This window comes from Bacillus rossius, chromosome 7 (assembly GCF_032445375.1).
Source record: "Bacillus rossius redtenbacheri isolate Brsri chromosome 7, Brsri_v3, whole genome shotgun sequence".
NCBI classification, from domain to species: Eukaryota; Metazoa; Arthropoda; class Insecta; order Phasmatodea; family Bacillidae; genus Bacillus; species Bacillus rossius.
In genome coordinates, this window is record NC_086335.1 from 3,581,680 (window position 1) to 3,602,839 (window position 21,160).

At 41.9% G+C, this 21,160-nt stretch overlaps 1 protein-coding gene across 1 annotated transcript in view; it reads right to left on the reverse strand.

Moving 5' to 3' along the window:
- Positions 1 to 2,309: 2,309 nt before the first annotated feature.
- The window catches only part of LOC134534392 (DNA-binding protein D-ETS-3), a 152,497-nt gene continuing 133,646 nt past the window's right edge, over positions 2,310 to 21,160 (reverse strand). The window contains exon 12 of the mRNA XM_063372857.1: positions 2,310 to 2,455. Coding sequence (XP_063228927.1) covers positions 2,310 to 2,455 — 146 coding nt within the window. The remainder of the gene's footprint in view (positions 2,456 to 21,160) is intronic.

Here is a 21,160-nt window from a genome sequence, read left to right on the forward strand (position 1 = left end):
GCGACGCTACATGCCCGTGGTGGAGCGTCATGGAGTGGCCGCAGAACTCAACTAGGAGCGGGTCTGTCCTCGAGGCGGTCAAGTAGGGCAGCCAGGCGGCTACATGGCCAGGCGGTGGCTCCACGTGCTGTCCGAGGGTCATGCGTAGTGCGGGTACGAGCTGAGGTGCGACGCTACATGCCCGTGGTGGAGCGTCATGGAGTGGCCGCAGAACTCAACTAGGAGCGGGTCTGTCCTCGAGGCGGTCAAGTAGGGCAGCCAGGCGGCTACATGGCCAGGCGGTGGCTCCACGTGCTGTCCGAGGGTCATGCGTAGTGCGGGTACGAGCTGAGGTGCGACGCTACATGCCCGTGGTGGAGCGTCATGGAGTGGCCGCAGAACTCAACTAGGAGCGGGTCTGTCCTCGAGGCGGTCAAGTAGGGCAGCCAGGCGGCTACATGGCCAGGCGGCAGCTCCACGTGCTGTCCGAGGGTCATGCGTAGTGCGGGTACGAGCTGAGGTGCGACGCTACATGCCCGTGGTAGAGCATCATGGAGTGGCCGCAGAACTCAACTAGGAGCGGGTCTGTCCTCGAGGCGGTCAAGTAGGGCAGCCAGGCGGCTACATGGCCAGGCGGCGGCTCCACGTGCTGTCCGAGGGTCATGCGTAGTGCGGGTACGAGCTGAGGTGCGACGCTACATGCCCGTGGTAGAGCATCATGGAGTGGCCGCAGAACTCAACTAGGAGCGGGTCTGTCCTCGAGGCGGTCAAGTAGGGCAGCCAGGCGGCTACATGGCCAGGCGGTGGCTCCACGTGCTGTCCGAGGGTCATGCGTAGTGCGGGTACGAGCTGAGGTGCGACGCTACATGCCCGTGGTGGAGCGTCATGGAGTGGCCGCAGAACTCAACTAGGAGCGGGTCTGTCCTCGAGGCGGTCAAGTAGGGCAGCCAGGCGGCTACATGGCCAGGCGGTGGCTCCACGTGCTGTCCGAGGGTCATGCGTAGTGCGGGTACGAGCTGAGGTGCGACGCTACATGCCCGTGGTGGAGCGTCATGGAGTGGCCGCAGAACTCAACTAGGAGCGGGTCTGTCCTCGAGGCGGTCAAGTAGGGCAGCCAGGCGGCTACATGGCCAGGCGGTGGCTCCACGTGCTGTCCGAGGGTCATGCGTAGTGCGGGTACGAGCTGAGGTGCGACGCTACATGCCCGTGGTGGAGCGTCATGGAGTGGCCGCAGAACTCAACTAGGAGCGGGTCTGTCCTCGAGGCGGTCAAGTAGGGCAGCCAGGCGGCTACATGGCCAGGCGGTGGCTCCACGTGCTGTCCGAGGGTCATGCGTAGTGCGGGTACGAGCTGAGGTGCGACGCTACATGCCCGTGGTGGAGCGTCATGGAGTGGCCGCAGAACTCAACTAGGAGCGGGTCTGTCCTCGAGGCGGTCAAGTAGGGCAGCCAGGCGGCTACATGGCCAGGCGGTGGCTCCACGTGCTGTCCGAGGGTCATGCGTAGTGCGGGTACGAGCTGAGGTGCGACGCTACATGCCCGTGGTGGAGCGTCATGGAGTGGCCGCAGAACTCAACTAGGAGCGGGTCTGTCCTCGAGGCGGTCAAGTAGGGCAGCCAGGCGGCTACATGGCCAGGCGGCAGCTCCACGTGCTGTCCGAGGGTCATGCGTAGTGCGGGTACGAGCTGAGGTGCGACGCTACATGCCCGTGGTAGAGCATCATGGAGTGGCCGCAGAACTCAACTAGGAGCGGGTCTGTCCTCGAGGCGGTCAAGTAGGGCAGCCAGGCGGCTACATGGCCAGGCGGCGGCTCCACGTGCTGTCCGAGGGTCATGCGTAGTGCGGGTACGAGCTGAGGTGCGACGCTACATGCCCGTGGTAGAGCATCATGGAGTGGCCGCAGAACTCAACTAGGAGCGGGTCTGTCCTCGAGGCGGTCAAGTAGGGCAGCCAGGCGGCTACATGGCCAGGCGGCAGCTCCACGTGCTGTCCGAGGGTCATGCGTAGTGCGGGTACGAGCTGAGGTGCGACGCTACATGCCCGTGGTAGAGCATCATGGAGTGGCCGCAGAACTCAACTAGGAGCGGGTCTGTCCTCGAGGCGGTCAAGTAGGGCAGCCAGGCGGCTACATGGCCAGGCGGCGGCTCCACGTGCTGTCCGAGGGTCATGCGTAGTGCGGGTACGAGCTGAGGTGCGACGCTACATGCCCGTGGTAGAGCATCATGGAGTGGCCGCAGAACTCAACTAGGAGCGGGTCTGTCCTCGAGGCGGTCAAGTAGGGCAGCCAGGCGGCTACATGGCCAGGCGGCGGCTCCACGTGCTGTCCGAGGGTCATGCGTAGTGCGGGTACGAGCTGAGGTGCGACGCTACATGCCCAGGATGATGCGTCATGGAGTGGCTGGACGCAGCAGCAATGTTGGAGTACAGGTTGGCGCTCGGGTTGGTCCAGTATGACGAGGGTGACGGGAAGATGCTTGCTGCGAACACACATCACAAGTCTTGTGGTCCAACTGCAACATAAATTCCTCAGGGAATGTTTTACCAACCTAACATACTCTATTTGTTATACTGCGCATTGGGAGTTATAATTCAGCTTAATGTTTGTGACGGTATTAAACGTGTGCTGATATACAAGTTTTGCGAAGGTAAAGTTAAAATGAGCAGAAGACAAGTAAAAATCAGTCAACTGGTTCTCGAGCACTGCAAAGTTTAATTAACTGTTAATCAAAACAGGTTATGGTGAACATGTGACCTTGTAAACTTGTCACGACAGTGAATTGAACGGTAAGGCAAGAATCGTATGAGAGAGAATGTAAGACAGAACAGGGCCGAGGGCACATTGTATGATGCATTGATACTTAATTTGGAACAAAATTGTAATAGGTATCCATATAATCACCGAGTTTATTACAGTTATCTCAGAGTGTAGACTGTATACTTGCATCAAACTGGTCTGGAAAATGATGACTTCACTAATAAGAACCCTTACAAATTAGTGTCAATACATTGTTATAAGCATACAAATAGCATGTCAAACCCACATTTTAATATGCACTTTTATTACAGAATCTAGTTCTGAGAAGGTTTCCTATTGAAATAAAATTATGATAACGAGAACATTTTTAAAATGCATCTTATAACTTACTGGAATTAGAGTTTAAGTCTGAGGAACTTAACTTTTCAATTTAATATAATCACCAACTGGGAACAATAGTTTTGTTAAACACAAAAATAATTTATATAATTTATACAAACAAGGTAAATAAAAATAGTAAAAGTAATTATATTGAAAATAATAACAATTTTTAAATGGTTACATGTAGAAATTTCCCAGTGTCGTCAATTTAAATTTACAGTAAATCATGGTTCAGACTGTGTGGTGCTTCAGTTTGTCTGTAGTCTGAGCAATGCAGTCCAGTTACGAGGAATAGGGACAAAGCTGTGCCGCCAATAGTGGTTTTAGGCACAATTTTTAAATTTGAATTTTAAACTATCATCTTAACAGGAATTTTATAGCTTGAATTTAAACTTGTTCAGCCCACTGTAACATCCCACTTAATTTTTGTTCGGCTAGTTTCTCTAGTCGTTCCCAGCGCAGTATCTGAGACTTTGCCGATTCCTTTGCGAGGCTAGCTTTTGCCTCGTATTTTTCCCAACCCAGTGCATGACCGACGAATGAAATTCACTCCGCCTGTCGTGACCAGGACTGCTTGTGGCTGCAGCTTCACAGGGCAGCCAGTTTCTCAGAGCTCACCTGAGGTGAGCACTTATAGTCATGCACCATTCTAATGTTCCAGAGCTCTCGAGCACGTATAGATGCTCTGGGTAAGACATTCCTCTCGAGCCAGCACCCCCCTTCCCTCATTTCCACGAATCACCACCTAAAGCATTGGCCAGTGCTTAACCCCGGCCAGCGATGGTCTGTCTCAAGGTCTGGACACTGGTGTTAGAATGTACCGTCTCTGACCTCTATTGGTGGAGTTATCAACTACTTCGAGTCTTGGCCAAACACATACTGCCCCCTAGCAACTCATGCAACAAACATTCTCCTGTCCTCTTCCAAGCCACAAGAGCACTCCACCAGTCTCCTCCACAAGCCCCATGCTTGTGAAGTAGTCTCGTGCGAGATGTACGAGTCGACTTCTTCTCTGTTTCGGCCACTCTCCAGTAGATCGCGTTACGATCGGGCACTAACACCAATGTCGAGATATCGAAGCAAGTATTTCTCGACCACTCGGACGTCTTCGGAAATTTTCGGCCCTGCAGCCAAAGTATCCCCTCCTTTCAAAGTAAAGCACCAAACATAATTAAGCAACACAGGTGCCAAACCAGGAACTTTTCACGCGACTCCGCACTGACTTGATAATTTCTCGGCCAGCCCTCAGCACGATTCAACTTCACTACTACTTCTAATATGTAGTCGCCTCATCAAGAGATACTTTCCCTAAGCTTTTAGAAAGTTATCAGTCAGACTGTTCTTTGTGTAGAAAATGTTATAAGTGTTCACCGTGCTAGTTTCGGTTAGAACATCGCGGGCACCTCGGCGAGACCTCTCCTGAGTTCAAACTACAACACCCTCTTTTGGTGAGTTTTCAACAACCATTCTCTTCCCCGACTATTCCCTTTTTTGTGGGCACTTATGCCTATTTAATGACTGGCTGTGAAGCAGCTATAATTCGTTCGGATTTGGCTTGTTCACAGACAGGGTTCCAGACACGGAGCCGAGATTGAGGTTTTCTTCTGGTCCTCGGTACCTGAGACTACTATGGCGCCACCTGGTAGGCCGGCTCTATTATAAATTATCACTCCCGACTAGCAAGCTCCAACAATGCTACTTCCAAATTCTCCGCGACACCCACAGCGGGCTAGTTCGGCACTATCTCGGGAAGCCAGCAGTCTACAAAATATGTGATAGATAAAGTTATATAGACTTAAATTGTGTTAATGATTATAATTCTGATATTGTCAATAACTAGAGGTACTAACTGTAAGCAACATTGGAAAGCGTGTATATGTTAATTGGCTATTTGTTTAATATTTAGAATGGATTTTATTTTATATTATTGTTTTACATTTTTACAGGCTTGCCGCTATAATAAAATTTTAACTTATTAAGGTATTAAGCCATCTATTAATTGTAACTTATTAATGTGTTAGCCCTATTATCAATTTTAAGTAATTAACTTCTTTGTCAAACCAACTTATTATTATCAAAATGATGCTTGTTTTCTCTTGTTACAATTAACTATACAGCTATAGACGTGCCTGCAATTTTTTAATTTATTAATTTGAGGCTAACGATCCACTGTCCCCAAAGTGTTTTCAGGTAGACATTGACTTTCTTCGTTGTTGGGCCTTTAGTGTCACCTCTGAGGTTTAAAGTGTTGTTGTTTTGTTTGCCCGCCACTTCCAAAGTAAAGTATTATTCTCCTAACTATAAAATTATAATAAACAGACACAAAGGCCATAACAAAGCAGCATGTGTGGGGACTGTTGAGTGGGTTCCTGACATTCAGATGACCGGTGTTGGCGCAGCAAAACACTGGCCCTGGTGATTGCAGTCGTTATTGGGTCGCCCTGCGACGTTATGCCCATGTTTGCGGACGAAGTGTGGGCCACGCAGCTGGCCTGAATCACGATTATGAAATTTGGGTTTGGTGGCACTGGACCATTCTAGAACTATGGGTAGTAAGTTTTTCAGTATGCATGAGAGATTTGTAGGGGATACTCGGGGCAAAAAGTCGAAGTGCGCAGGGTTGGCGATGCATTTAGTGGTGTGGCATGTACTCAAAACATTTTTTTTTGGCTCAATTTTGTGAAAATAATTGTGTATGTTCTGGTTTGAAGACATTATTGTTATTAAGGTTGTCTAAATATATATCTAATAAAATCTCAATGTAAATATGTTAAGTTTATTATTGACCTAAAGTGAAGTGTCTGAAGATATATATATATGTATATGTATGTATAAGTATATATATAGACATAAACATTTTGAAAATGAAATTTAAATAATTGAAATTTTTAAAATGTATTTATCTGTATTATTTATCATTTTTGGAGCTGAACCTGTTTTTGTATAATTTTTCCTACCAAGTGTGACATCTTGTGCCAATATCTATGACCCTCCTACTTCAAAGAAGGTCACCTTTGTCAGGAAAGTCACTACTATAATTTTCTATCAGCTTGAAGCATGTTTGCACATAAACTTTCCTTGTTGGGCTATCTATCATCGCATCGAATTATTCTGATATATCCAAAGAAAAGACTTTTTTGTATTATCACCTGAACCTTAAAAACAATTGTCATAGGCATCGTCCATTAATCACGTGAGCCTCGAAAAGGGGGGGGGGGGGTCGGGAAAAATAACGAAATATCACAAGGGGGGAGGGGGGTGTAGAGCGATATCACGTGTATTTATTTTTTTCGCGCGATTTCTACTTATACGCCTTTCCTTTATTATTTTTATGTCAGTGAGAATAAACCTGCAACCTTAATGTGTGTGTGGACATTTTCATCACTGTGCTTAATTTTCCAGAATTAAATTAGATTATACCTATATTTAAAGATAATATTCTAAAATTTTTAAAAATTTTTTGTACCAAAAAAAATACACGTGATTTATTGAGGGGGGGGGGGGGGTAGTCTAAAACATCACCACAAATCACTAGGGGGGAGGGGGGGTTAAAAAATTGCTAAAAAAACATCACGTGATTAATGGACGACCCCATAATCATTTAAATAAAATTATGTAATTCTTTTGTTTCACTCTTAATTAATTGTAATTGCCACTATGGTGCAACAAGTAAATGTTTTAATCTCTTTTTTTTTGTCTTGCATAGCCCCTGAGCTTATTTATAAGTATGATGTATGAAAATTTTGGTAACTCAAAATACTCAATTACCATATCAAGTTAATGCAGAGTAAGTTATGTTAAATATGTGCATAATAATATATTTAAATAAATATGGTGTGAGTAGTATATGAATGGGGCTCCGGCGCCTGGAGTCGGAGTGTGGTTGCGGTGTGTGGTGTCGACCGCCATATTGGATTGTGATGACACGGCGGCCATCTTCGATGAGAGTGACCATGACCTTTGACCTTGACCCCGGCGGCCATATTGTATCCGCCATCTTGGATCCACCATCTTGGATTCGCCATATTGAATTCGAGCGCCCCACTCATTTGTAGAAATTTTCGTCATGACCGCCATATTTATTTTTTTCTGTTCCACTGGAGGCCGCCATCTTGGATGACGTCGACTTAGTTTCTGTTGTTTGTTCCTAGAGAGCGCCAGTGTCACTCTTTTTTTTCTGTTCCACTGGAGGCCACCATCATGGATACCGTCGACTTTGTTTCTGCTGTTTGTTCATAGAGAGCGCCAGCGTCGCTCTGTCTCATCACATAAGGTCGATGTTCCATTACCTACCATAGCTATTATGGTCCTTATTGACATAGTAAATTTACATTTTTATACAAAATACATTGGAAGCGCTGTGATTCGAACAATCGCAGCTCTGATCTCTAGGTTGGAAAACATACGCCTTTAACCGCATGGCTATCGAGACATTTACCAGACTGAGAATTCAATAAGGTATATATAAAAATAACATGAACATCGGACTTAAAATTTTTTTAATTTGAAGTAATAATAACACCACCTGTTCGAGACAGAACCACCATCATGTATTAAGACGTAACTGTTGCAATTATCGTTATGGTCTCCATCTTGAAAAACCGTAACTTTATGTTAGAAAATCGGGAAAATTTTTAAAAAACATTAAAAAATTAACCAATTGAATTAATTAATAAAAATCTTAAACAAAACTGTTGCAATCATTGTTATGGACGCCAAATTTAAAATCCGTATTTTTAATGCTAGAGATTCGAGAAAAATACCAAAATTCATCAAAAAAATTACTTATTAGAATACTGATCGATTAGTTCAATTCCTGTCCTTGGTTCGAAACCGCTAAGAGCAAAAAAACAGATCCTTCCTCCACAAAAGCCACCTACAGACTGACCTACCGCCACCAATATCAAGGTATATATATCGTCAGCTGGTATGACATCATGTCCGCTATTTTGTCTTCATCCGCTGGAGACCGTCATCTTGTTTTCGTCCACTAGAGTGTGCTCGTGACATGTTAGTATAATTTTCTGTTCACCATACCTTTAACCTCGACTGTTGGTATTGAACTTTGACATTGACCTTAAACTTTGACCTTGACCTTGAAATTTGACCTTGACCTTGAAATTTGACCTTGACCTTGAGATTTGACCTTGACCTTGATCTTTGACTTTGACCCGGACGACCATCATGGATCCGACTTTTTATGTTCAGTACATGCTACCAGGAGCTACCGCCTGCTAGTGGTCATTGCCACCATCTTGTTTTCGTCTGCTGGAGGACACCATCTAGTGTGTGTACTCGTCTTACCATCATGCTAGTTTTATTCCCACCTGCTACAGTGCAGTAATCGTTTATTATCAATGAGGTTCCCACCATCTTGACATTTGGACGCCGTCTTGAAATCATGTAATTATTTTGCTAGAAATGCGGGAAAAATCCAAAAATTCACCGAAAAAAATCAATTATTAATTTACAAATTGATTAGATCAGTTCCTGTCCTTGGTTCGATGCTTGACCAGTGACAGTTGTAACTAAATATTAAATAAATTTTAGATTATGTTTTCCATTACCTTTCGCGGAGTTTATTAATCATTCACTCTACGAAAAACAACTCAAGTCAATATACCTGACCAACGAATTAAATACAGTGTCGATTAGCCTAACATGTAAGTCTAATTTTTCAATAATCTGAATAACCTATAAGCCGTTCATGTACAAAGCCACACATACATATAGACCAAGTGTCTCCGGACCATGATACCGGCTCGTAAACAATATCAGACGTATAGGCTAGTCATTTCCGGACCGCATGACTTTCTTTGTCGTTAGCTAATTATATTCAATTGGACCATCGTTAAATTTTTATAAATACTAAAGGACAAGTGACCTTGAAAAATATTTTAGTAACGCCAAGAGGTTTTGAACTAGTAAATATTCAGTCACTACATATTTTACTACGCGCAATCAACAAAAATAAAGCACCATCAACGAAAAGGCAGCACATTTGGAAGCACCATCAACGAAAAGGTAGCTCATTTTGGACGCACCGTCAATAAAAAGGATGCAAATTCTACAAAACGAAAGCTCATTTAACGAAAAGGAGGTACATTCTCACGTACATTCAACTCGGTAGGATGCGATCGTCACTGTTAAGTTAGGATATAATGTCTCCATCAGTCTATGAATCTATCAGTTTGTAGTTCCATAAGTCATTGGCTCCAATTTGCAAAGGCTCCAATATTCATTAGCTCCATCAGTCATTTACTCCAACAGTCTTTGGCTCCAAAATTCATTGGTTCCTACAGTCATTGGCTCCAACTGCCTTTTGTTTCAACAGCTCCAATGATATTTGGCTAGAATGCAACGAGTCTAAGAAACTATGAGGCTACAAGGCTACGAGTCTAAAAGGATATAGCTTGTTACGAGTTATACATGGCTGCGAGACTGCATGGCTAAAAGACCGCGTGGCTACGAAACTATATGTCTATGAAGCTACAAGGATACAAGTCTTCGCGGCTCCAAATGCTCCAACAGCTCCAAATGCTCCAACTGCTCCAAAATGCTCCAACTGCTCCAAAATGCTCCAACTGCTCCAAAATGCTCCAACTGCTCCAAAATGCTCCAAATACTCCAAAAGGCTCCAAATGCTCCAACAGCTCCAAAAGGCAGCTACTAAAATATTTTTCAAGGTCACTTGTCCTTTAGTATTTATAAAAATGTTACGATGGTCCAATTGAATATAATTAGCTAACGACAAAGAAAGTTATGCGGTCCGGAAATGACTAGCCTATACGTCTGATATTGTTTACGAGCCGGTATCATGGTCCGGAGACACTTGGTCTATATGTATGTGTGGCTTTGTACATGAACGGCTTATAGGTTATTCAGATTATTGAAAAATTAAACTTACATGTTAGGCTAATCGACACTGTATTTAATTCGTTGGTCAGGTATATTGACTTGAGTTGTTTTTCGTAGAGTGAATGATTAATAAACTCCGCGAAAGGTAATGAAAAACATAATCTAAAATTTATTTAATATTTAGTTACAACTGTCACTGGTCAAGAATCGAACCAAGGACAGGAACTGATCTAATCAATTTGTAAATTAATAATTGATTTTTTCGGTGAATTTTTGGATTTTTCCCGCATTTCTAGCAAAATAATAACATGATTTCAAGACGGCGTCCAAATGTCAAGATGGTGGGAACCTCATTGATAATAAACGATTGCTGCACTGTAGCAGGTGGGAATAAAACTAGCATGATGGTAAGACGAGTACACACACAAGATGGTGTCCTCCAGCAGACGAAAACAAGATGGTGGCAATGACCACTAGCAGGCGGTAGCTCCTGGTAGCATGTACTGAACATAAAATGTCGGATCCATGATGGTCGTCAGGGTCAAAGTCAAAGATCAAGGTCAAGGTCAAATCTCAAGGTCAAGGTCAAATTTCAAGGTCAAGGTCAACATTCAAGGTCAAGGTCAAAGTTCAAGGTCAATGTCAAAGTACAATGCCAACTGTCGAGGTTAAAGGTATGGTGAACAGAAAATTATACTAACATGTCACGAGCACACTCTAGTGGACGAAAACAAGATGACGGTCTCCAGCGGACGAAGACAAAATAGCGGACATGATGTCATACCAGCTGACGATATATATACCTTGGTATTGGTGGCGGTAGGTCAGTCTGTAGGTGGCTTCTGTGAAGGAAGGATCTGTTTTTTTTGCTCTTAGCGGTTTCGAACCAAGGACAGGAATTGAACTAATCGATCAGTATTCTAATAAGTAATTTTTTTGATGAATTTTGGTATTTTTCTCGAATCTCTAGCATTAAAAATACGGATTTTAAATTTGGCGTCCATAACAATGATTGCAACAGTTTTGTTTAAGATTTTTACTAATTAATTCAATTGGTTAATTTTTTAATGATTTTTAAAAATTTTCCCGATTTTCTAACATAAAGTTACGGTTTTTCAAGATGGCGACCATAAAGATAATTGCAACAGTTACGTCTTAATACATGATGGTGGTTCTGTCTCGAACAGGTGGTGTTATTATTACTTCAAATTAAAAAAATTACAAGTCCGATGTTCATGTTATTTTTATATATACCTTATTGAATTCTCAGTCTGGTAAATGTCTCGATAGCCATGCGGTTAAAGGCGTATGTTTTCCAACCTAGAGATCAGAGCTGCGATTGTTCGAATCACAGCGCTTCCAATGTATTTTGTATAAAAATGTAAATTTACTATGTCAATAAGGACCATAATAGCTATGGTAGGTAATGGAACATCGACCTTATGTGATGAGACAGAGCGACGCTGGCGCTCTCTATGAACAAACAGGAGAAACAAAGTCGACGGTATCCATGATGGTGGCCTCCAGTGGAACAGAAAAAAAAGAGTGACACTGGCGCTCTCTAGGAACAAACAACAGAAACTAAGTCGACGTCATCCAAGATGGCGGCCTCCAGTGGAACAGAAAAAAACAATATGGCGGTCATGACGAAAATTTTATCAAATGAGTGGGGCGCTCGAATTCAATATGGTGAATCCAAGATGGTGGATCCAAGATGGCGGATACAATATGGCCACCGGGGTCAAGGTCAAAGGTCATGGTCACTCTCATCGAAGATGGCCGCCGTGTCATCACAATCAATATGGCGGTCGACACCACACACCGCAACCACACTCCGACTCTAGGTGCCGGAGCCCCATTCATATAGCTACTACTGGTGTGTTCCCGAAATATGTATTTTTCATATAAACTTAAAATCAGTTTGTTTCATTATTTAATTTATCTTTTTTTTTGCTTTTGTACATCGGTTGTGAGAGTCAAGGGTATATAGCCCAATTCATTGGCATGATCCAGTTTTTCGAAAAAATTATACACAATCTGGCTGAAAAGAAAGCCCACCTTAATTACTTGCGTAAAAAAAGTGTGAAATTTGAATGGGGAGAAGAACAACAATAGGCCTTCGAAACTTTGAAACAGGATGTTATTAGTCCCCCAGTCCTCCAAATGGCTGATTTCTCAAAACCCTTTGTTCTACAAACCGATGCTTCTAGTTCAGTCATAGGACCAGTTTTGGCACAAGTGTTCAATGGTGTTACCCAACCTATTGCCTTAGCATCCAGGACACTCACCCAACAGGAAAAAAAAAAAAAAAAAGAATTATACTGTTTGACTGTTATTTTGGGTATTATCGATAAATTCAGATTTTATCTAGAGTATGCAGAATTTTTGTAGGAAACCGATAATTAAGTTTTATCTTCGGTTTTGGCTCATCCATGTCAGATAGGCATAATTGGTCGGTGGGTCATGAGAATTTCTTGGTTAAAGTTTAAACTTCAGTACATCCGTGGGACACAGCATGTGTTTACGGATACTCTTTCATGTATGTTCGATAATACCCAGACTAATATAACACAAGATGAACTTTTTTGTAATGCACTTGTAACTGACTTCCCTTTGACATTCAAAAATATTCAGACTCACCAGGAAAATGATGAAGACCTTCAAAAAATTGTAAAAGAGATACAATCTGGCCTTCTACAGAGTTCATATTTCTTTATCAAACGGTATCTTGTTTTTCAGAATTCGAAACTCTCTGAAACATATAGTGCTACGAAAAATCCTGAAACCAGTTGTATTTGAGTATTTTCATTCCTCACCTATTGGTGGACATCTGGGAGTTAAAAAAAAACAACAACATAGAAGCCATTAGGAGAAATTTTGTGTGGAAGGGTATGCACACTGATATCGCTGAGAGTGTCAGGCAATGTCATCTTTGTGCACTCAGCAAACCTGCTCAAAACACTCATTTGGGTTTGTTGGCATCAGAAGTCTCTGAAAGGCAAATGCATACATTATTTATTGTGGGTTCTTTTCCAAGGAGTAAGTATGGGCACAATATGTTGTTGGTTTATGTTGATGCCTTCTCCAAATTTGTTTGGTTACTTCCTTTGAGAAAAGTCGATACACCTTCCACCTTCCACCAACAAACATTTTTTAACATTTCGGAATTCCGTCTAAAACTGTTTCATATTGTCGCGGTCTGGAAATTTCATTACTTTTTTTTCTTAAATTTAGTTTACTTTTGTTAACGTGTTGGTGTACGTGCGCGTTTCCAGGCTCGGCCGGTTGATTTCGACACGCGGGTATGGGAATATAGGTTACTGCGATAGAAGTTTGCAAGCGCCGCGGGCTTTTGCGAGGCTGCGAGGGTTGCTAATTCTCGTGGGTCGCTGGCCAGGGCCTGCTGAGAGGTTGCAACACGCCGTTCCAGAAAAACCCGCTGCGCTACGCTAGTCTCTTGTTTGTCGTTCTGTGTGTTCTGCCACGCGAGGCTTTTTGTGTACTCGTTTCGAGGACTCTGTCCTGATTAGTGATGCCATCTTGCGTCCGAGTTTGGAAACGTAGACGGAAAATTAACAATCGAGCAGCGCAAGAGGGAGAGGGGGAAACTCGCTCGCGCCTGCGCAGAAGGAATAGCTGACTTCATTTGTTTTTCAATTTTTCCTTGTGGGAAGGGAGGGGACCGCGAGTTGCCTTGTGGATAAGTTTTCCCGGTGTTCGTGTTTTTTTTTGTTTTTCCGGCATGGCCTAGTTTTGTAGTTAAAACCTCCTTCCAGGGAGGGGCCGAGGCTTTTTGCCTGGGGACCTCTCTGGGAGCCGGGTCCACGTCGGTTTGAAACAACTTTGCTTCGCCTCAAGTCAGAGGGTAAGTGGTTGGCCATGGCTCGTTCGCCACGACCATTTCTTGGACGATCTTCGTCTTAATCTTTTAAGTAATAATGTAGTATTATTCCATTCCTATTATTTATTATTTGGTTTTTGGGAAAAAGCGACGGCTGGTTATAAGCATGCAGGTAGTGGTAACTGGGAAGTATACTATTCTTCCGCGGAGCTGCGACGACGAGAGAACCGCCATGTTGTAGTGATAATTGTTTGCCGGCGGACGTCACTTTAATATGTATTTAAGGTATTTATTTATTCGTGAATCTACGTGATACCTTATTATTTATAAATTCTTCTGTTAAACTTTTTTTTTTTGTTTTATTTCTCAGAGTTTGTTTATTGTGCTTCTCATATTTGGATTAGTAAATAAAATCTGTGCTTGAATGAACTAATCATGTCTCTTTTCAGTGCATAAATTATACCCTACACTTCCTGTATAGGGAGAAGACTTGGTCTCGAGTACCATGCCTACCAGTGAGCTACATAACTACCCCCCCCCCCCCCCAATGTTATAGGTTATTTATTGTTTTGTGTATAGGTGTATGCGGGACGTCTGACGGAGGCACGTCACAAGTGGTGGAGGCGCCGGGTAATAGTCTCTTGTAGGGTGTTTGTGCTTTATTTAATTTTTTTTTCTCTTCTCTTTTTCTTTCAAATTTAATAATGTTTTATCCCAGAGCAGTGGAAGCAGGGTCGTGTGGGAGCACGCGGCGGACGTGTTGCATTGTGCTTCACGTATTTTTATTAGTAATGTTACTGTTGTTTTGTTTAAAGTTTATGAATAAAAAGTTTTTGGTTTAGTTAAGTTAGTCACTCAGTCAGTTAGTCAGTCATGAGTTTTTTTTTTTTTTTTGATCAGGTCACCTATCAAGGTTTATTAATTTTAATTACGTAAATTCTAATGCCGGTTTAATGATTATTTAATTAATTTTGAAAATTATCATAATTAAATTTTAGTTATGAACCTAAGAGTTTGTGTGGAGTTTTGGTTTAGGAACGATGTTAAAACTTGTGTTAAGTAATGTTGTAGACAGTGCTTGTTGCGGGCGAGTAAAGTCATGTGTCGTGGAGCGGTGACGAACGCGACACGCAGCTGTTCGCTGACCTTGAGCGGCGGCCGGTCCGGCGCCGTCCGGCTCGGCACGGCGCGGCAATGCTTGTTCCGGCCCGGTGTTTACCGGCCGGCTGGTCTTCCAAGGATACAGATAAGAGTTTCACAGTTATTTTTTTTTTAATGATTAATTTTATGTGCGTCATTGAATACACAGTTTTTTTTTATGAGTTAATTTAATGTTGAGAGTAATAATTCTAAAGTATTTATTTATTTGTCATTATAATTATTGTTGTTTTAATAATAATTAATTTTTTTTAACTTTCCGTTTTAAATTATAGGAGGTACACAGTAGAAGGGATTAGCTCTGAGAATAGTGTGAGGTTTGTTTATTTGTGTAGGTTAAGGGAATGAACTCCAGGGGAACAGTCTTTGAGATGAGAGAGTTGTTGTTATTGTCCAGCCAGTGGAGCTGAGCTGGGACAATTTGAGGTGTCCCTGGGAGAGTAGGGACGGTAGTCGCAGACCCATAAGAGATGGGCTGGCTACTGGTTAAGGGTCGGGAGAACCCTGTGTTGTTAGTAGTTGGGGCAGGAGTTCCCCATGTAGTACCGAAGTGGCTATCCCGTATGGGATAAGGGTACCACTTCAATTAATTTGGTTGGTGGGGTTAGAGTCCCCTGTTGTGTAGTGGGCCTATAGGAGATAGGCACTACAGCGAAATTTTTGGTTGCTCTGGAGGTAAATTCCCTGGGTTAAGTTAAGGAATTTTTCTTAAAGTTAGGAAGTAGGGAAATGTGAATCATTGTTGGAGAGTGAGTTAGTGTACCTGCCTACGTATTAAATTAAATTTTATTGAATTAATTTATGAGAAAGTTTATTGTGTTAAGGATAATGAAAGTGAGTTAATTTTTTTTTAAAAATTGTTTTTGAGTAAAGTATTTTAAGTAATAAAGTTAAATAATAGAGTGAGTGGGGACAGTTATGATTGAGTATTTTTGAATTTATTTTGTTTTTTTTTTCTACTTGGAATGTAATGTTTTGATTTGTTCTCTCAACATAATTAAAATTGAAATAATTTTTTTTAATACAGTGCCCCTTATACATTTGTTGACACAAGTAATAAAGCATTTTTATTTATTTACAATTTTATTTTAATTACACAAAAATTTGTATTTAGCTTGTGATACAGAGAAAATTTTTTTTTTTTAATGAGTTGTTTTGTTTGTGATTGATTCTTATCGGTTTTGTGAAAGTAGTGTTACAGTACTCAGTTCAGTGGTGACCTGTGACTGACTTCATGACTGAGAAGACTGAACATGGTGTTGCTGGTTGCACATCAGAGTGGATCTGATGGCACCACCAGTAGCTGTTGTTTCGAGGTGTTGCTGTTTTCACCCGACGAGACCAACCTGCTGATTGCTGCCTACAGCATAGCAGATGTTAAGGTGAAAGTATTTTTATTTTTCTTATCATGTTCACTAATTCTTTTTTTTAATTTTTGTCTAGGATGTTTAATGCAATTTTTATTTCAGCTTTCATGGTTTATTAATAACAGGCAGATGTAAAGCGAATAAAGTAAAGTACTTAATTTTTTTTGAGCAGTTTAATTTTATGATTGTCGATTCTGGAGTTTATTTTTTTTTCTAAGAGACTAAGTTAAATAGTAAATAATGTTTAAAAGTAACTTACATAATTTTTGTTGATTTTGGCTATGGCCCTGGTTCGATTGGGTGGTTCTTGGGTTAATAAAATTTATTTGATGATGATGGCATTTTGGGAAGTTAATGGAGTAAAGTAGTACAGACCCTGGAGGAATGGGCTGTAGTGTAAGAGGCACGGGAGGTGTAGAAGTGGTGGGCCAGGACTTGGCACCACAGGGATGATTGGTCGAGCCAATCCTCCCGCTGGGAACTCTTTTTTTTTTGTTGTTGTTGTTGTTGTTGTTGGGTTAGAGTCCCACAATGTGTGTCCACAGGAGGTGGATGTTAGGCATCTATTGGCTTTTGTTGTTTTGAAAAAGTTAGAAGCATGTTGATAGTCATCGATTTTGGGTTGGAGTCATTCGTGAACCAGGTGCCAGAGGTCAGATAGTCAGAATAATTTCAATTTTGATTGATGAGATTATTTGTAAATTTATTTAGTTTTGGTATTGAGGTTTGTACCTGTGGGTATGTTTAATAATTTTTTTTTTAAAGACTTTTCAAATAGTTAACCTATACCCATCTTTGTTTAGAATCGTTTAACTATTAGTGTTGCCCAAGTACAAAAGTATTTTCATTTGCCTATTTGTCGCTGTCACATTTATCAGGAGAACTTGTATGTCAAACTTAAGATACCTATTGTTCATGTTAATTCCAATTGGAAATTATTTCAGTTTGTTGCGGTACCTTTCCGCTGGAAAAATAACACTTGCCACTTGGAGCACGAGCCAAACTTTTTAGCCGTAAATAATGAGCAACTGGTGACCATTCAGGGTAGAAATTTGTTGGATTGTCGTCCCTTCGAAGACAGTTTATGTTTTGTTCCCAGATTTTCAGGTGATGCCATGGGAAGTTCTCTATGTCCTAAAGCTTTATTTCAGGGAGTGACTGCAGAGAAACTTGGTGAACTGTGTGCTTACAGATGCCATTCGGGAACCCACCTCATGATTACGCAGGCTGGTCCTGAACGGTATTTTCTAACTAACCCTGTTGGTAAACTAGAAGTACAATGTTTAGTGAATAAGAACCAAACCTTGTTTTTAGCTGCTGCGGATCGACCTGGCGCTGTGGACATTGAGGTCCCTTGCGATTGTCGCTTGTACATGAATGATGAGCTTAAAATTAATGAACTTTATCCGTGTGATTTTCTTTCTAAAGCCAAATTCCAAATGATTCATGTGATTCCAGCTGCTTGGTCAAAATTAAAAAAATTAAAGATTTTACCTTTAACAGCATCTTCACACACAGTTTTTCCTTCATTAGAAGATTGTTTAGACGAGGATTGGCCTTCTGTTATTCCTCACTTGAATTTGGTCGTTTCACGTTCCTTTACGAGGCCCGACGAATTACAGCTGCGAGACCCGGTGGAAGTTGTAAGCTTTTTGTTAAAACATTTACAAAGTATTTCTTTATTTGTGATTGGTGGTACTTTATTACTAATTGTTGTAAGAAACCCTTATCTAGTGGGGATTGGTACCTTCCCCTGCGTATCAGCTTTTAGTGAAAATGTCATGTTAACAATGGAGATAAGCATAACTCTATTTATACTTGGTGTCATAATGTGTATGATTCTTTTTCTGCTATGGAAATGGTTGTCACTCAAGTGGAAATTACGGAAAACTGAGGAAATCTCACCTACTGTACAGACTGATGTTGCAACTAACTACAAGTGAAACCTTTAACTTACGTGATCAATTTTCTGAGAATTGTCGATTAAAATCTAAGTTCGTTAGTGAGTCAGGTGAAGAATTTCATGTTTACCCCACCCTGTGTGATTAATTTTACAGAACTGTTGGTTATGTTTGATTTGTTCACCTCATGGAGGGCACATAGTTATTAAACACTTTTGTGGTTAGGATTTATAATGTTTTTTTTTTTTTTGTAATTAACTGTTCTGTTCAGAGGTTTTACTTTTTGTTTAAAGAATAAAAAAAAAGAGACAACAATCGAGGATGAATCTAGGGGTCCCAGCAATTATTAATCTAGGGTTAATTTTTTTTCTAATTATTTGTTTACGCTCGACTTTGATTTAACCTGGGTAGGGATACCTTGTTCCTGGCCTATCCCCTCCCCTGTCCAAACCTGTGTGCACTCGTGCCTCTGAAGACAGTGTAATTCCTTTTTCCACAGACTCAAGTGAGGCAGAGTTGTTAGCAACAAGTGTTTACGTTTTCTTTTTCTTTCTTGAAGAAGAGACAGTGCATCGATGTACCACATCCAGAGACTCCGACAGTTACGTAAGCTATGTGAAGAACTTTCCTTCGCCATGTATGTCCTCCTGACTGAGGACCATGTGTTGTGCAGCCATTGAACTTGTGTGGGAGATGGACTACTGTTTCCTCCCCTGTTGTGTGGTGGGCTGCTTATAACTCATGAGGAGTTATACGGTGGAAGCCCCTTCCCAAATTGGTTGCTGTGTGTATGCGAACTTTCTGTCTTAAAAGAATGAAGAAACGGATCAGCATGGGGCTCGTTTTCGTCGACTTGTGCCGAACGAAGAAATCAGTTACTCTCGGCCAACCAGTGACAATGCTATTTTTTTTTGTTCTGTAGCTAGTAGCTGCAGAGGCGTGTTATGAAGATCTTGGACTTCACCTAATCCTATGGACATTTCAGGTTCCTTTCCTGATGTTTATCCTTTGTTTTCCTGACTTGTATAGTCCATTCCTTTGTTTTTCTTGGAGGCCAAGCTCCCATTTTACTTTAGCTGTGTTTGTTTCATTTTATTGACATATTTATGATCATCTTTGTTGTTGTTGTTGGAGAATAACATGCCCCTGGACTCATCCTTGGTTAGTTATGCTGTTTATGGAACTGATAAAGATTAAATGTAGGGTGGATCTTTTTGTAAAATATTTGACAGCATTGTTTGATAATTATTCAATAGGGTTACTTCACAGTTTTACTTAATGGAATAATTTGAATTTCTTGCTTTTAATTGTTTAACATAATGTTTTGATATGACGTTAAAAACAAACCTTCCCCCCTAATTAACTTGTTGAAATAGGCTTGACAGTGTAGTGTATGTTCTTTGGTGAGATTTTGATACTGGTGTTGAAATGTTTGTTCAGTTTCACTGGGGAGACATCCCCGATGACATGCTGCGAGGAAGGCAGGCTGAGGGCAGAACTGCTCTGAAGGCTGGATCCTGGGTGTGAGCTGCAGATCACACTTCAAGGACTCTTCTCTCCAGCTTCAACTAGGGCTGATCTGTCCACGGTTCATGCCTCTCCTAGTTGTATGTCGTACGAGTAGTTTTACGATGTGCCAGCCACCATCGATTCTTACAGGAAAGAATTGTTTCCTGGGCTATTTTGTATTTTGTATTGGTTTAACTTTTTCAGTTTAGACTTTGGAATTAATTGTTGTGGTAAAACCTAACCTTCGTGCGCTGTCTTGTTCTAGTAGGCATTTAACTTGTAATTCTTTGCCCCTTGTTTTTTTCATTGTTAGGAATTTTTTTTTTATGGCTTGTGGGGCACAAGCCCTTACAGACCGGGGTAATGTCGCGGTCTGGAAATTTCATTACTTTTTTTTCTTAAATTTAGTTTACTTTTGTTAACGTGTTGGTGTACGTGCGCGTTTCCAGGCTCGGCCGGTTGATTTCGACACGCGGGTATGGGAATATAGGTTACTGCGATAGAAGTTTGCAAGCGCCGCGGGCTTTTGCGAGGCTGCGTGGGTTGCTAATTCTCGTGGGTCGCTGGCCAGGGCCTGCTGAGAGGTTGCAACACGCCGTTCCAGAAAAACCCGCTGCGCTACGCTAGTCTCTTGTTTGTCGTTCTGTGTGTTCTGCCACGCGAGGCTTTTTGTGTACTCGTTTCGAGGACTCTGTCCTGATTAGTGATGCCATCTTGCGTCCGAGTTTGGAAACGTAGACGGAAAATTAACAATCGAGCAGCGCAAGAGGGAGAGGGGGAAACTCGCTCGCGCCTGCGCAGAAGGAATAGCTGACTTCATTTGTTTTTCAATTTTTCCTTGTGGGAAGGGAGGGGACCGCGAGTTGCCTTGTGGATAAGTTTTCCCGGTGTTCGTGTTTTTTTTTGTTTTTCCGGCATGGCCTAGTTTTGTAGTTAAAACCTCCTTCCAGGGAGGGGCCGAGGCTTTTTGCCTGGGGACCTCTCTGGGAGCCGAGTCCACGTCGGTTTGAAACAACTTTGCTTCGCCTCAAGTCAGAGGGTAAGTGGTTGGCCATGGCTCGTTCGCCACGACCATTTCTTGGACGATCTTCGTCTTAATCTTTTAAGTAATAATGTAGTATTATTCCATTCCTATTATTTATTATTTGGTTTTTGGGAAAAAGCGACGGCTGGTTATAAGCATGCAGGTAGTGGTAACTGGGAAGTATACTATTCTTCCGCGGAGCTGCGACGACGAGAGAACCGCCATGTTGTAGTGATAATTGTTTGCCGGCGGACGTCACTTTAATATGTATTTAAGGTATTTATTTATTCGTGAATCTACGTGATACCTTATTATTTATAAATTCTTCTGTTAACCTTTTTTTTTTTGTTTTATTTCTCAGAGTTTGTTTATTGTGCTTCTCATATTT